This window comes from Eutrigla gurnardus (genome assembly GCF_963514095.1).
Source record: "Eutrigla gurnardus genome assembly, chromosome: 11".
Taxonomy (NCBI): Eukaryota; Metazoa; Chordata; class Actinopteri; order Perciformes; family Triglidae; genus Eutrigla; species Eutrigla gurnardus.
The window spans coordinates 9389145-9405400 of record NC_139925.1 but is presented as its reverse complement, the minus strand read 5'-3'; the positions used below and the strand labels follow the sequence as shown (position 1 = coordinate 9405400).

At 42.0% G+C, this 16256-nt stretch overlaps 3 protein-coding genes across 7 annotated transcripts; 2 read left to right on the top strand and 1 right to left on the bottom strand.

Annotated features, from left to right (window-relative positions):
• mettl18 (methyltransferase 18, RPL3 N3-histidine) lies at nt 1-3803 on the bottom strand. Its single transcript, XM_084020610.1, has 2 exons — nt 3475-3803; nt 1-2209 (listed from the first exon to the last, which is right to left on the bottom strand). Exons 1-2 carry the CDS (start codon nt 3577-3579, stop codon nt 1250-1252), a joined length of 1065 nt encoding a protein of 354 aa, XP_083876736.1. The 5' UTR covers nt 3580-3803; the 3' UTR covers nt 1-1249.
• A 151-nt stretch (nt 3804-3954) lies between these two features.
• On the top strand, nt 3955-8281 carry zdhhc16a (zDHHC palmitoyltransferase 16a). 3 transcript variants are annotated; one of them, XM_084020608.1, is made up of 11 exons: nt 3955-4091; nt 4966-5223; nt 5337-5531; nt 5625-5713; nt 5895-5923; nt 6011-6144; nt 6325-6408; nt 6508-6593; nt 7351-7474; nt 7645-7715; nt 7816-8281. In XM_084020608.1, exons 2-11 carry the CDS (start codon nt 4990-4992, stop codon nt 7916-7918), a joined length of 1149 nt encoding a protein of 382 aa, XP_083876734.1. In that variant the 5' UTR covers nt 3955-4091; nt 4966-4989; the 3' UTR covers nt 7919-8281. The 3 variants fall into 3 exon arrangements, with proteins under 3 accessions (XP_083876734.1, XP_083876735.1, XP_083876733.1); XM_084020609.1 differs by lacking the exon at nt 6325-6408; XM_084020607.1 differs by having other exon boundaries at nt 3960-4091; nt 6325-6593.
• A 1318-nt stretch (nt 8282-9599) lies between these two features.
• Nucleotides 9600-16190, top strand: ubtd1a (ubiquitin domain containing 1a). 3 transcript variants are annotated; one of them, XM_084021128.1, is made up of 5 exons: nt 9600-9914; nt 10338-10424; nt 14378-14605; nt 14956-15141; nt 15291-16190. In XM_084021128.1, exons 1-5 carry the CDS (start codon nt 9863-9865, stop codon nt 15503-15505), a joined length of 768 nt encoding a protein of 255 aa, XP_083877254.1. In that variant the 5' UTR covers nt 9600-9862; the 3' UTR covers nt 15506-16190. The 3 variants fall into 3 exon arrangements, with proteins under 3 accessions (XP_083877254.1, XP_083877253.1, XP_083877255.1); XM_084021127.1 differs by lacking the exons at nt 9600-9914; nt 10338-10424 and adding an exon at nt 11286-11515; XM_084021129.1 differs by lacking the exons at nt 9600-9914; nt 10338-10424 and adding an exon at nt 11373-11663.
• Nucleotides 16191-16256: the final 66 nt, after the last annotated feature.

Here is a 16256-nt window from a genome sequence, read left to right as displayed (position 1 = left end):
GGTGTGTTGCAAGTGTGCAGTTCAACACTACTGTATATTTACGTATGTAAGTGGAAATTCTATCCGTGTGTCGTGGGTTTTTGAAATGCATCGTCATATTTGAGTCGGTGACACTGTGTTTCCTAGAAAAGTGTTATCGTCTTTGCTAAATATTTATCAGAAGGGCAGTGTGCAACACTTGCGTCACGGGCGTGTTTATGATGAGATCGATTCATGTGAATATTTGAGTAGCTGGAGTTGTTTATTCAGGTGAGGTTTGATAGGCATGTATTCAATAGCACAGCCTTTCTTAAACAACTCTGTTTGCTCTCTGGTCTTTGTCAAACATGACAGGGATGTGATACCAATTGTATTAAATCAGATGAACATGAGGGGGACTGGGACAGCAGGGTAAAACTAGTTGTATTACAAGCCAGCTGACAGTACTAGACACAGGTTTGTTCAGTGACGATGTGAAAAGAAATAGGTCAGATATCTGCATCCTCATTAACTAGTCAAATACGAGAAACTCGTGTGGATTTCACTTCCTCAGGCAAAAAGTCCTGCCAGAGTAATTGAATTGATTTCCTTGATGTGGCCGAAAAAGGGGATTCCACACGGTGCTGGAACAATTACCGCATAGTTCCCTTCCTGTACTTGGATGTGTATTTGCACATATTTCCTGGATGTACACCGTCATTCTAATGTGTCATGTCGTTCTGTTTCGCAATGGACCACACCCAGATTATGTAGCAACATTAACTTAATGTAAAAAAAACCCGACAGAATCAAGAGGAGCCATTAGTTGAATAAGAGGTACAGAGACCCCATAGAGTCCCACCAATGATGTGCAGTGACTCTAGAATCCACTTTCATACTACATCCTTGGGCTGGTAGGATAAGTTGCAATTGACATTTTGTGCTGGACTTCAGAAACAAGCCTGGCTTTCATGCTGCTGTTTGAACACTGGGGAAATCACTCGCAAAAGGTCACTGAGCCCATTTCCTTTCTTCCCTCCCCATGCATCTAAAGACCTGTAACAGCCCCTTTCAACTGCACTTCTCTTACTGGCAGGCATATTCAAATTTCTATATGGGAAGTGAAAGAAGGTATACAGGTAACCAAATAGCAAATAGGGGATGAGACATTATATTTTATTACAGCTTTTCCTTGTTTTACCACTGTTGCCGAAACACACAACTAAGCAAGCAAATAAAGGACATTCATTTATCGTATTCCATTAAACTGTGCATCTAACCCTTTACTTATTCAAGTACCCTTAAAACGTAGGCCTACTACATGTCTCTGAAGTCCTTCTTCCCCATCCCACAGGTGATCCAAAGAGAAAATACCCCTCTGCTCCACAAACGTCTCAAACAGGTGCAGTCCACCACCTACGCCAAAGTAGTGGGATTTGGTGGCGAGGTAGACCAGTCCATCTGGCGCCAGCAGGTTGTGGAGGATCTCGTGTAGCGCCGGGTAGTACGCAGTGTTGTAGATAGTCTCCGAGGTTAATATAATGTCATATTTGGTTTGTGTGTCCTCCTTTTTAACCAAAGCCAGAAACGTGCTCCAGTCACCGGAGAAGAAACGACACTTGGCTAGTGACGGGTGCTGGGAGAGGTCTGGAGCTCTTTTATTAAGTGGTGGGACGCCCTCTTTTACCTCGTGTTTCTCATCCACCTTCATTTCAAATTCATCCTCCTCTCCAATTTTCCCCTCGCCCCTCCTTTCTTTGTCATCTTCACTGTCTACTTCATCATCCTCTTGGCAGTTTACTATTACATTTGGCACAGTGAGCTGTTCAATAACTGTACTGTTATAATCTTGGAAGTGGATCTGCCTGGCTCCTCTCTGCATAGCCAATATCCCCAGTAGCCCCGCACCGCAGCCCAAATCCAAAACTGCCTTCCCCCCAAAGGTTTCGCCGTCTTTCTCAATCAGCTCCAGAAGGTCGTACGTGCACTCCCACACCTTCAGCCCTCCCTCGTACACGCCAGAGATTAGATCAGACCTCTGTTCCGCCGTGCGAGAGAGAATTGCCTCCCCGTCGTCCCTCTCTGAGGCGGTCTTTTCAAAAACGGTCTCGTTAAGGAAGTGTAGAGGCGGAAGAGTGCCTATGGTGACCACTTCAGTGACAGCATCCCTAAGGAGGAACTGTGGGTTTGATAGAGGAAGGTGTTCTTTGGCCTCTTTTACTGGCTCTACTGGTTTGGCATCATCCTCTACCTGAAAAATACAAAGCAGCGTTTATGGTTAAGGAACAAATGTATTCCCTCAGCTACGCATGAGATGGTTCTGTGCTAATATATGATGCATTACATAGACAAAATGTGCTTCAAGCTGAAATGTCATGACTCAAGGCACATTTGGCAATACAGCTATATATATATATATATATATATATATATATATATATATATATATATATATAAGCTGTATACTGCGGCAGTGTAGCTAGACGCTCAGAACACAGGAAGGTGGAGATATAAATGATCATGGTGCTTTTGAGTCTTCATAGTAATTTCCTACACATTGTGGAGATCATCACAGAGAAGTGTGCTGTAAATGTTTTGGAAAGAGACAAAATGTACAGTTTTATGAAAACGATTGAATATCTTTCTAACTCACTTTCTTAACATACTTTAAATTCTTACTAACCAACACATGTAGTGCTGATGTAGAGCTTTTTGAGGCTTTGGTAGAGAATTGATTCACAACTCCCAAGTTTCAATAAACATGGCTCACGTGTCATCTGCTGCCGATATTAATGCTGTGAGGTCAAATGAAGCAGACAATCTGTTATTAGGTTGTGATATTGTGATAACACCATGAAAATGTAATAACTTGGATTTAAAATAAAATCTCTAACAGTGCTGTTTGTTTGGATGATGCTACAGTCTACCTAATTTCATTTTGATTTTCTATATGTATACAATACATACATACGGCTCCTACCTCTATAAAAAAGTGATGTACTAATAAAGACGGTTGATGAACTTCCATGAGACTGTTACAAATCAGCCATGTGATCCACTGTGGTGAACTATGGTGTCAGACATGAACAATACTGTCTACTATGACTCTTTTGGACAGTGCAGACGTCAAGACTGATGGGCTTGTTGTCATGTCATAGTCAACCTACGCCCTCTAGTGGATGCACACCCAACTCTCATTTCAAATGTCATTGTTAATTGTGACGGAATAGTGGAAAATGTACAAAATTTAATAATTTAAGCATTTATCCACAGTGTGTGTTGTCAAAAAAAGTTGATTCCCTTTGCTTCAATACTCTGCTTCATGTTTTAAACGTCTGCAGGAGGTGGAGACGCATGGTGCATCTATATATAACTTACATAGTATATGGTCCTGTTTTCTATTCACTTGCCCCAGCCCTCATTCAATTATACATGCACATATTTTATATATTTTTAGGAGCCTACTTTGACTTGTACTCAACCCACAACACAGTATTAGTGAGCTAACATACTCACAGGTTTAGCAGCGTTGTCTTTCTTTCCACTTTGCAGTTCATTTCCGTCCACGTCGTGCGGGTTTGTTGTTTGTGAAGGAACGTCGAAGTTAAAACAAAATGACATGATGCCTGACAAACACAGCACGCCGCTAACCTGAGCTCGGAAAGTTGGTGTTGCCACTTACTGTAGGCTCCACATGGCGAGTGAGTGTAGCTAGCAGAGAGCCACTGCGTGTAACAACTACAAATCCCAGAATCCCCATGATCATGGTAGCCGAAATCCACCTTCTTACATTTCTATTCATAGAGGTTAACCGTTTCAAGTCAGCCGTGAGTGGTTTTAAAGGCACACCACGCGGGGAATTTAATCAAATCAATGTAAATGTCTGGATAAACTATTCATGTCCGTAATTAATTCCTGACTCACACTACCACAATGCCTTTCGCGGAGATTCTGGCGCACGCGCACTAACTCGGGATCAGGATTCAGAGCCGTTAACGCGAACTCTCACAAGAAGGTCCTTGCTCCTGCTCTTCTTTGCTAACATATCGCCAAAATCTCGTTTCCCCCCCTCTACCCTTTGAAAATGTCGACGGGAGAGGAGGTTTCGACGGGTTTCTCGCCTTCATAGAACAGTGAGTATTCCCCCAAAATAAATCTGAAATGTTATTAAATGTCAACGCAGCACAGAGCATCGGATTATGAATAGGAAACACTTGGAATATCCAAACAAAAGAGACTGGGTAGCATTGGTATTATGTGATACTGCCCACAGCAGTGTGTGTTATGGAAACTTAAATATGAACGCTGTCATGATGCGACGCCTGGTCTTTGAGTAACCTAGCATTTACCTGCGGGTTGGTGTTAACCTGAATGCTGCTACTGACAAAAGTCAACTCCACTTCAGACCCCTGCCCATCGAACCTCAGGTGTTCTGCAAAGCCTCCATTCAGACTCCACCCTGTCTGGAATGCTGCAAAGCAACTAACGTTAGGATTTTACATAGCCAATGAACAGTGTCACCTGTCACAGACAGCAGTGGGGAGTTATAAAAACAATCACTGTCGAGGAATCAAAGTTGACTGGCTCCCAAAATGGTAAGTTTGATATGATACGCTTGAGCTGCAACGGTTAGTCGATGTACCGACAATGGCCTGGCAGATAATTGATTCAATGTTGCAATTTTGTTGCCTTTCTCTCTGTTAAGTGATCATTTTGTTTGTCAAAGAAAAATGGGCATAATGAAATTGCATTGATGTTTGTTTTTTTTTTTACATTTTTTGTGAATTTTATAGACCAAACAATTAATCTTTTAATTGAAATCGAAATGTTCAGCAGATTATGTGATAATAATTGTAGCCATTTACTGGATTGTTTTTCAAAATTACTTCCTGTGTTCTTTATGTTGTAGATGTTTTTTATTATTATAAGTGCAATTTTGTTTTACACTTCAAAAACGGCTGCTAAAATCCAACTTTATTTGAAACTGTGTCTTTATTTCCCTCTAAGGTCCGGCCATATTTCAGATGCAGAATGCGGTGGTGTCCCAGCTCAACGCTCCACCTGCTCCGGTGTGTGCGGTTAGTGTCGTGCACCAGGAGAGGAAGGAACACGCTGCCGTTGTGGATTAGGAAAATATGGGCTTACATGAAACTGCTGGTGCAGTCGTTGTACTTCAACTCCCTCACAGACTCTGATGTGGTTTTCGACTCGGTGTTTGAACCAGTTTTCGGGATCGTGGATTATGTCACCCGCTGGTTTGGCGCGGTGAGTGTGTCTTCAGTCTTTGTCTGTTCGCTGTAATTAGTTACAGGGTGTTTCCAAGTTGTCGGTTCTCTGATGAACACCTTCTGTGTGTGTCCCCTGTCCTTGTCCAACAGGTATTTGTTGGTTTGTGTGTGACACTGACGGGCTCCATCTTGGCAATATCCTACCTGATCCTACTGCCTATGGTCTGGAACACATACTCCGCGGCGTGGATCACTTGGCACCTTTGTTATGGACATTGGAACCTCGTCATGATTGTTTTCAATTACTACAAGGCCATCGTGACTAACCCTGGGTATCCCCCTACTGTAAGATGTCAACTACACTTTTCTGATGAACCACAAATAGCTTTTATTAATCTGGGCTTGACTTGAATTTTAATTTTTTTTTCTTTCAATCAGGGGAAAAATGACAGTCCGTTTGTGGCAGTCTGCAAAAAATGCATGATTCCGAAACCAGCAAGAACACACCACTGTGGTATTTGTAACAGGTGAGTTAATTTAGTTGATTTCTACACATTTCCTAGTCAATGAGTGGTTTGTCTAGAGTCTTAAAAGGGAAAGGCCTGGATAGCAAGAACTCATTTGGTGGCAGACTTTTGCCATAGCCTCATGTTAGGCAAGGATTAAACCCATAAATTCCAGACTGAATATGTTCTCTTTAATTTACAGGTGCATTCTGAAAATGGACCATCATTGTCGTATCCTTTTGTGCTAATGTTAGTTCAAATATTTCTATCGGTGAGATTATGAAGAGTTGGTGATTTTCCTTAATGTCGGCGTCTCAGCCTGGCTGAACAACTGTGTGGGCCATTTAAACCACCGGTACTTCTTCAACTTCTGCCTCTCCATGGCCATTGGCTGTGCCTACTGTAGCATTAGTGGCAGAAACCTGTTCATCGACGCATACAACGCTATTGAGGTGAGAAGCTCTGACTTGCATTGTTGGACTGCTGTGGCCCTGCTTGGTGTTTTTGGCTTTGTTAAGGCTTGTTAGGTGTTTTCTGTTACTTTCCCTCCATGTCTGGTGTTCATTCCTTACTGATACTGCCTTGTTTCTGTCTTTAACACTGGGGTTTCTGTATGCGGGCTGTTCCATTAGCGCTTTAAGCATTTGGATGTGGAAAAGCCAGGGGTACCAGTAACAGGGATGGGACTTCTCATAGGGCTTCTTCCCCCTGGCCAGGTACAATCTCAAAACAATACACACACATTAAAATCAGCTTATGTGTTTCTGTCATCTGTTAGTTACGTAATATGTGTTCTTTTTTTAATCTTTGTCAAGACTAACTATCAGACGGCTGCACCTCCGTACACCTTTAAGGAAAAGATGATTAATAAGAGCATCATCTACATGTGGGTGCTTACCAGGTAAAATATGCATTTTGTGTTGCCATTCCTATCCATCATGTAGGACCATGCCACACCTTCTGTTACACAAGTCCATTTTACAAACTAAGCCGGCTTTGTGTATGTAGTGGGTTCACACCGAGTATACGTTTGCACACCAGTAGGTCGACAGGTGCTTAGAAACCAATTGTTGACAATATAGAACAAAAAACTCCCACACACTCTTCTTCACTTCATCAAGAGATATGTAGTGAAAACGATTCGCTACATAGACCTTCATCAGGTTACTTTACTGTTTTTTTTTTTACTTTTTTACAAAAGGAAAGTAACCCGACGAAGGTCTATGTACTGAATCCTCACTAAATATCTCTACATGCAAGTGAAGAAGACAGTGCAGCTGTTTGTTCTTTACTATACCTGCTAAAATGTTTGAGTGTGTTGACTTTTGTTCCACAAATGCACAAAGGAAATGAAAGAGCTACTCATTCGTGCAAAAACAGTAAAAAAAAGGTTAATCTCAAAAAACAAACAAGTCTATGAAATGTTTGGAAAACCGTTTGCATCCTCTTTATCGAGTAAAATCGGCAGAGGCATTCCAAGTTTGATTAACACGTCTTTCATCACTTCCTGATGGAACAAAACCATAAAATACATTGATCGTTTCACTCCAAACATGGCGTACGAAAGATTCCACAATCTCAGTATGTATTATAGAATTGTGACACGGTGGTTGTCTTTTATTATAGTGGGTCAAATAAAATGTGTTCTGCTCTTTTAGCACTGCGGGATTGGCCCTGGGAGCTCTGACCATTTGGCATGCGTTTCTCATATCCAGAGGAGAGACCAGCATCGAAGGTCACATTAACAGCAAAGAAACCAAGCGGATGGCACAACGAGGACTGGTGAGAGTGTTAAACATGTGAAATGTCACTATAATTCCAGTGATGATAAATTGAGGGAGATTTTTTTTTTATGATGAGCCACAAAACTGCAATTAATATACATTAATTAGCTTGGTTTTTAAATGCGCCTCGTCTTTTTCTCTAACTTTTACACAAATCTGCTCCACCAGGTCTACAGAAACCCTTATAACTATGGCAGGCTGAACAACTGGAAAGTCTTCTTTGGCGTGGAGAAGAGAAGGTGTGTCCCTATGATGTTTAATGCTTTCCTGTGATTGCACCATCTCAGACAAATGCTGCCTTGTGCTTCTTGTAACTTGTTCTTAATCTTTTGTCTCTAGTCACTGGGTGACACGGGTTCTCCTCCCGTCTGGACACGCCCCACTTAGTGATGGTTTGACATGGGACACCTTCCCAGTCAAAAAGGACTTAATACCTGTATGACAGACTCCACTCAGGCATACCTGATTCCAGCAGTCGTTGCTGTGTCCAACTCACTCTGGTCATTTGATCTGCTTGGCAGTACGGATCCTTGCGTCGTGGCTCCATACAGCTGAAGAAATGGGGTCATGTCAGCCTCCAATACCTCAAAAACTTGCAGTGATGTTGCTGATGGTTCGACAGTCGACACTTTTCACCAGTGAAAAGGAAATACGTCATGGTCGGTTTGTCTACTGGGTTTTACTTAGTATAAACTGTTCTAACTTGACTCGGAGCTTTTTGAAGACAGTAGTACCACGATGATGTGTTATTTATCTGTATTTTGTACCTCTTAAGTTAATAAATCTTTGTAAATTGCTTTAATTTTTTAACAATTTGACACAGCAAATATTCAGTTATTACTAAAGATGCACATTCAATGTTATTACACATACACACAGTGCATCTTTGTACATCAAAGGGTTTTTAAGAAGTATATATATTCACTGGGAATTTAAAGAAAGGCCCCTATGCCTGAATAACTCAGTTATGGCATTCAGTTTTTTGTATTCCAGGATCACTTTACAATCCTGAGCAGACAGACTCCAGCTCCAGTGTTATGTAATAAGGTTGCTTACGCAGACAGACCAACAGACATGTAGTAGGGGAGGAGGTGCAGATTTGATCTTCAGATATGAAAATATGACATCATAAACACGCAGGCACAGTTGTGGTCATGCACAACGATGAAAGCGAATGAGCAACAGGAGATAGGAAATGTTTTCCTCCAATTCGAGCAAAATCCTGCTGCCATTGAGGTATTCCCAGGACCTATATTTGATATAATATTTAGCATTTAATGAGCAGAACATTTGAAAAATGACTGGTGATCTTGTCAGTTAAAAACTGAATGCTAGGGAGATGATTAAGGGATGATAACAGATTTCAGTCGGTTTCCAACTGTCTTTCAACCTGCTACTGCCATCCCCCACTCTGTCTGAAACATAACAACACACACACACACACATGCGCACACACACACACACACACACACACACACACACACACACGCACACACACACACACACACACACACAGACACACAGACACGCACACACACACACGACACAGGCCTGTCATTAGTTTATCTCCCAGCAGATGTCAGTGTTCAACATGTCACGTTTGGTAAGAAGCTCTACAGTACGTTTAGACGATAAGAACAATTGAGTAATAATAATAATGACATAATTAAAAAGCAAACGAAAAGCTTTTTAAATAATTGTATATGATGTAGTTTATATTCAGAGGTCATTATCACTTCTGATCATTAGAAAACTGCTGCACTTTCAATAGTATTATAACAATATTGTCTATTATTAATCAAAACCCTACGAGTGTTTGTTTTATTACAAATTCCAGGCGATGCACTTTGCCTGTGGTTATAATAATAAATAGGCCTACTTCCGCCTTGCATTTCAGAATAAAACCCAATACGACAACATAGCAATTTGTATTGCGCAATAACCCCTAACATTTGTTTATTTTTTGTTTGTTTGTTTATCCCAATGACCACTTTATTACTTAAACAATTTTACTAATCTGCAGTAATTAGGTAATTTTTCACTTTCCGATTTTACTCTGACGAGTTCGAAACATGGACTTGGTCCAACCTGCGCATGCGTGCAGACTGATGCGGATTTAATTCTAGATCAGTGCAAAGGGATCGTGCGGTTGAGCTGCATTTGTTATGATTCAGAGGGAATAGGGAATTTTTTTTATTTTTATTTTTATTTTTTTTGCGAAGCTGTCGAGATTTGCTGGAGACTCTGCAGGACCAGACTGGTCGCCAGCCCGCCAGCCCTGCACCGACACGCTGCTCCCAGTCCGCGTCTGTCAACCTGCTGACTCGCCTCTCCGTCCGGCTGCCCGTCGCGTCAGGGTGCTAACTTTACTTGGAAGCAAGTTCGGATGTGGCAAGCAAACTGCAGACGAATGCATAATTTAGCAGACTGGATTTCCGGTAGGCAACATTAATCACGCCTGTTTGTTTTTTTTAAATACTGACAAAGCCTGTGACTAACTGGGAAGTTTATTCAAACATATCTGACAAGCAGCTAACATAAATTGCAACACGTTTTATTTATTTATTTATTTATATGCGATTGGATAATCGCAGCGACGGCGGCATGAGGTGGAGGCGCGTGCCCCTGTCAGCTGGCAGTACACGTGACGTAAACATCGTAGCTTGTCTGACCTCGCAGGCACGAGGACTGCTGAGCTGTCATTATTCCCCGATGATGTCTTTCATATAAGGCACTTCATTTCGCATCATCGTCGCCTGTTTAATTGTCCGACACATGCATTGAAAAGCATGTTTGTACCTAATCTACCTGGCATCGTCTACAGACTGATGGTGCCTGTTTCTCCTTGGTGTGGATTGTAGGGACAGTGATGGGAGGCTGTGTGGGGAGGAGCAGGATGGATGGGCAAGGGAGTGCCCGAAGCTCGACAAGAAGCAAAAAACGTGGAGGTAAGAAGCTGGAACACGTTTGGCCTCTCAGTTTCTGAAAGATATTTGAATTCAACGATACAAGCACTGCTGCACACACGCAAGTGATTTAAGCATTTGTGAGACTAGGAATAAGATGCTATATATTTTTTTTCACAGAGTGAAGTGAGATGGTGACAAAATCAGTTTGAGAGGACCTGCAAATACTCTTAAAGTAGTAGTTATTAAGGGGAAATAGCTTCTCTGGTGATGCATTACACAGGTACACCAGGCATATATCAGGACACACTGTCAGAATGAGAAGATAAAGCATTCATGCATTTATGATCAAATGCAGGTTTGGGGGTTAGCATTCCTAGCTACACCCCCATTGCATCATTGCATTGACGTCTCAGGTGTTAAACGTTTCAGGCCTCGTGGCTTAGTCGTGTGTCTAATCTGTGCTGAAGACCTGACATGAAATAACAGCGTTTCATGTAAACACTGCTCAATGCCTTCCTCGTGGAAAAGAGCGGCTGTGCACTTAGCTCGGTTGTCATGCATTATGTATGGAGCAGCAGCGGTGGGTTTTCATATAGAAGTTTGACCTCAAATATATATTTACACGACCTCACAGATCCTGTTCACAGGCTGAGTCCCTCAGACACACAAAAGTCCTCTGTCATGAAATCCACAGCTATTAATGCAAATGCAGCATCTGAGAGGCAGATTTGCATTTATTGGTATAAATAGCAGTCTGTTGGGGGGCAGAAGTACAGTAGCTTCACCTGTAACAGTCTGACAAGGGTTTATTGTCTGTTAATAGGTTTAGCATGTTGCCTTGGGTAGTCCTATCCTGTGTCTAAATAGAGCTAATAGGATTAGGCCTCTTGTGTAAAGAAGCTACCTTGTGGCCAGGACACACAACTTACTCTCCCCACCTATTGAACCTCTTTCTATGAACGGATTCCTGTGTTATTTCGGGTTGTTATTAGAAGGGATATGTAAGTGGAGGGAGTGTGTGTCATTTTTAAACCAACTGGGGACGTGTCACGACAGCGAACTGAGCTCTTCATCAGGTGGCAAACCAGACCAAGCTGGTTGGACACGGCTGGGCTGTCCTTTTCCTGGGGGTGGGTGTCTTCTGGTCATTGATGTGGACTTTTTTTTTTAACTGACTCACATCCGACCTCAGAGTAAGAACAGCTATGGGAGTACCAAACTCTAGGGAGTACAACTACTACCACGCGCAAAACACACCCTTAAGGATTTTGCTGAAAAGTGAGTAAGGATCTTTGTGTGGGCTGAAAGGAATGCTTTAACATTTGTGTAATGCATTAATTTGTCACAGGGGGTTTTGTGTTTGCTGAGTTCAACATTATCTGTGCTGCTGCTGATGTTGCTATTGTCTGAAGGTTTCTAGGGTAACAAACAATGTACCCTGGAAGCGAAAATAGAACAGCAATGTTAACAACGTCAACATTGCCTGTTTGTTTTTAATGTATTTTCATCCATGGAGATGGAGATGTGAGCCCAAGCCTTAGAAATACAACTAGTAGTAATGGTTATTATAGGGGTTATATAAATGCTGCAGCAATGATAATAATAGCCCAAAAATAACATGTTAATGTATGTGACAGAAACTTAATGCATTCCTGTTGTGGTAGATTGTAGTTTTAGTCGTAGTTCCTCCAGAAATGTTTCTGATTGAGGAAAAACAAACTTGGCTACGCTTCCAGGTGTCTATAGGATTACAGCGGTCAATGCTGAGCTCGCTGTACACAAACACTCAGGCTTACTACACTTACTACGGCAAGGAGGTGGATAAAAGATTCTAATAATGCAGGGTGTCATCACGGATACCTCGTTGTAGTAAAGCACAACACTAAACAGGCACCCACAGTGATGTTCTGTTACTGGATGTAGAACCAGGAGACGCTCTCTGACACTATCTCTGCATCCTTCAGTGTCTGTCAGTCAGAATATTTGCATTTGTTTGTCTGGCATCTTAATGCACTCCGTGTACACTCAGTGTAGAGATGAAGACTAAAAACCCATGTAGTATCAAATGATGGAATATTCATGAGGATAATGATGTCACACAAAGAGTGTAATCTTTTATAGCAGTTTCGAAGCACTTTCTCCAGACTCCCAAAAAAAGTTGAGATATTAAAACCGTTTATTATTAATGTGGAATAAACAAATTTAAATGATAAAATATGTATATCCGATCCGAATCATACATATGTAGGCACACATTAAATACAAATCCATCCTGGCAAACTGAAACATGTGCGTATAGCGTGACAGGACGGCACCTCATGCCCAACTTAATTAACAGAAGTAGACATTTATTCTTACTATGAATCGTTTTGCATTATTGATGGAAATGAGGTCTTATTATGATGATTGACTTGTAGAAGCTTTGTGTTTTTATTAACATCTGCTTGTTGTTTTTGACTTGTAATGGTTTCTGAGTATTTCTACTTGCTCATCTCTCCAACCAATGCCTTACGGGATGGGGGCAGATAAACCCTGTTGCGTGGAACCTGATTACTGCCTATAATCCACTGGTGATGCATGTCACTGCACATGTATGTGTTGCTAGTCTACTGCAGTAATCCAAAGCGCCAGAAATAATCACTTTGATTTTCCTCCCTCTGTGAATCAACTGGACTTTGTTGCTATGCTGGTTACCGTGGATATGACATATATGCAAGCATGGAAACACCTGCAGTAAAGGACAGTCCCATGGATAATAGCAGCTTTACTTCATCTATTTAAGCAACTTAAATAGTGTTGAAAGTATTTTTTAACCCCAACCCCAACCCTAACCCATTCTAAGTGAACAACCGTTTTTTGCTGATATCTCAGGAACGGAGGGTCGTAGAGACTCAGTAGTGGTTGGTGTCAGACCTAATTTGACCCTTCTGAACGCACCAGTCTTGGGCCCTTGTCTCTATGACTTACCATTCCGAAGATACAGCTAAAATTAAAAAAACAACCCTAACCCAACCCTAACCCCAACCCCAACCCCAACCCTTACCCAAACCCTAACCTGTTTTGTTTGACCAGAAGTTTAATCTCTGCTTAGGGAAATATATTAGTAACACCTTTGAATTCCCAAAAGTTCTTGACACCTTGCCTGAGTTAATGGCCAACCTGGCAACCACCTACAAGAAGGTTTCTCAGAACTTCACTACCAGTTACTTACTATCATCCCTTTGACTTAAAGTGTCAGTCCGTAATATTTGAGATATGTTGCTTCTAGTGGCGTCTTTGGCGGTAGATGTACCTGCAGGCGAGCCTCTGGGACCTCATCTCCCTCACCGAACAGTGTCCACTGTCTCTTCCATGGTGATGCCTTCAAATGCTCCACAGTGAAAGGAGGGTCCGCTGTTTTCACTCGTTCGCAGTCACTTTGCGTCTTGATTACTTGCCCTTCTTCACTTTGATTAGTTTTGTGTTTCTGGTCTTCTTTCTCTGGCTGTTGATCCTCCATTGTGAGTCAGCAGTAATGAAATGTACCTGGCTGCGCCGGTCAAACACTTCAGGCTAGAGGGAGCCTGACTCAGCAGTTGGAAGTTACAGATTTCCGATTCCAATGAAACGCAGCATACGCTTCCTTGAGTAACTCCACCTGGGCAGACCAACCGCTGCTGACTGACAGAAAAAGCGTCACTCATTTTGAATTTTGCGCGGGAATGTCACCACAGACACACAGATCCTATTTCTGGGCGAAGCAGCAAGTACAAGCACTTTCATTAGTGGGTCACATGATCAATCACCATTATTTTAACTCATTCTTTGAAAGATAGTAACTTAAAAAGACAAATAAATAGATTTAAATATTACGGACTGCCACTTAAACGGTGATATATATGCATTTCCAGCAGAGAATAGCCCTGATGATATTGGGTCACAATCTTCGGATCAGTTCTTGGATCAGTCTTTAGATCTGATTGAACACTCCCTTGTTTTTCTTCTTCTTTTAGGACGAAATGAGCCGCTCAAGAAGGAGCGTCCAAAGTGGAAGAGTGAGTACCCGATGACGGAGGGCCAGCTGAGGAGTAAGAGGGATGAGTTTTGGGATACGGCTCCGGCCTTTGATGGACGGAAAGAGATCTGGGATGCACTCAGAGCAGCAGCGCTGGCTGCGGAGTGCAATGACCTGGAGCTAGCACAGGCTATAGTGGATGGAGCCTGCATTACTCTGCCACATGGTATGAAAACACCCACAGGCACATGAACACACACACACACACACACACACACACACACACTCGGATGTGAAAATGTGCTTCATGCAGCTATCAATGCAGCACGAATGCTGTAACTCATTGTAATAACGTTTTAAAATGTCACTCACACACAAGAGTGTTTTTGCTTTTAAGTGTTGAGTTCAGGGACACTGGTGTTGTAAACCTAATGTAACTAATAATAAAATATGATGACTCATACTTCCCTTGGTTAATTGGCGTCGAGGAGCGGCCTATGTGCCAGCTTTAAAATGAGTTGCTGTTACTGATCTTTGGAAACCGGTTGTTCATGGAGTCGATTTGTTCCCCCGCAGGCTCCCTCACAGAGAGCTATGACGAACTGGGCAACCGCTACCAGCTGCCAGCCTACACTCTAGCCCCGCCCGTCAACCTCATCTCTGAAACGTCCAGCGAGTGCAAAGTCTCTGACTCCACACTAAAACAAGCTCAACCTCCTCCATGCCGACAAGAGTTCCAGCTGCGGGTGCGATTGTCTACAGGTAAAAATAAACCCAATATGACCTTTAAGATTCATCACATCTCATCTCATCTTGACTGGAGACTAATTTCTAATTCATAGCTTTTTCGGTGCCTCACAGCTTGTTCAGAAATAGGTGTCAACTCTATTCATGCCTTGTGGTTTTCTTAGGAAAGGACGTGCGTCTGACAGCCAGCATGGCGGACTCCATCGCTGAGCTTAAGAAACAATTGGAGGAACAGGAAGATATCGGTGTGACCCACCAGAGGTGGTTCTTTTCCGGCAAGCTCCTGACTGACAAGACTCGACTTCAAGACGCCAAGATCCAGAAGGACTTTGTCGTTCAAGTGATCGTCAATATGAACCCTCCGGTCATCGCCAACTGAGGCGTGAAACCGAGGGCTGGGAAGTACAAGAGGATATATAAACGACGTGCCAGAGAGAGGGAGGGCAGGAATAGGGCTTGAAATATATTTCCAGTTGGCATTGCAGTGGAATTTTGTGTACATTTTATATAAAGAATTATTGCTTTTATATTGCTCCTTTTGTATTTTTTTCCTTTTTCCTAACAAAGTAAGAATATTGCAAAGCACTGAAACACTTTAGATGTAAAAGTAGAGTCCTAAGATGCTCATCCCAGTGTCTGTCTATCTGTCTGTCTGTCTGTCTGTTTGTTTGTGTGGACATCAACTCCCAGCTCTATCGTTTACACGGGTCCCCCTCCTCGTCATGCATCTCTCTCCTTTTGCTTCAACTGAATATGGTCCAACTAAGAAGGGAACTCCACCCCCCTCCCTTTTCTTTTTAAAAGAATTCTATCATGTGGTTTGAGAAGTAGGGTAAGGATTGGCTGAAGCCAACACATGTACATATACGTTTCCGTGTGTGTTGTTTGGTCGTGTAACTTTGCACACACTACATTGTCAATTCACAAACTGTATATTCGTAATAAAGACACAGAATGTAACGAAGGCACCTTTATAAAAGGTAATAAGATGATCAGGTTTTTTGTTTTTTTATTTAATCTCTCCAAACAAGTCTTATGTATAATATGATGCTCACTGTACTTGAATAACTTATCAATAAATATTGTAAATGTAAAATCATTCTCTGCTTTCCTTGTTAGTAATACAATAC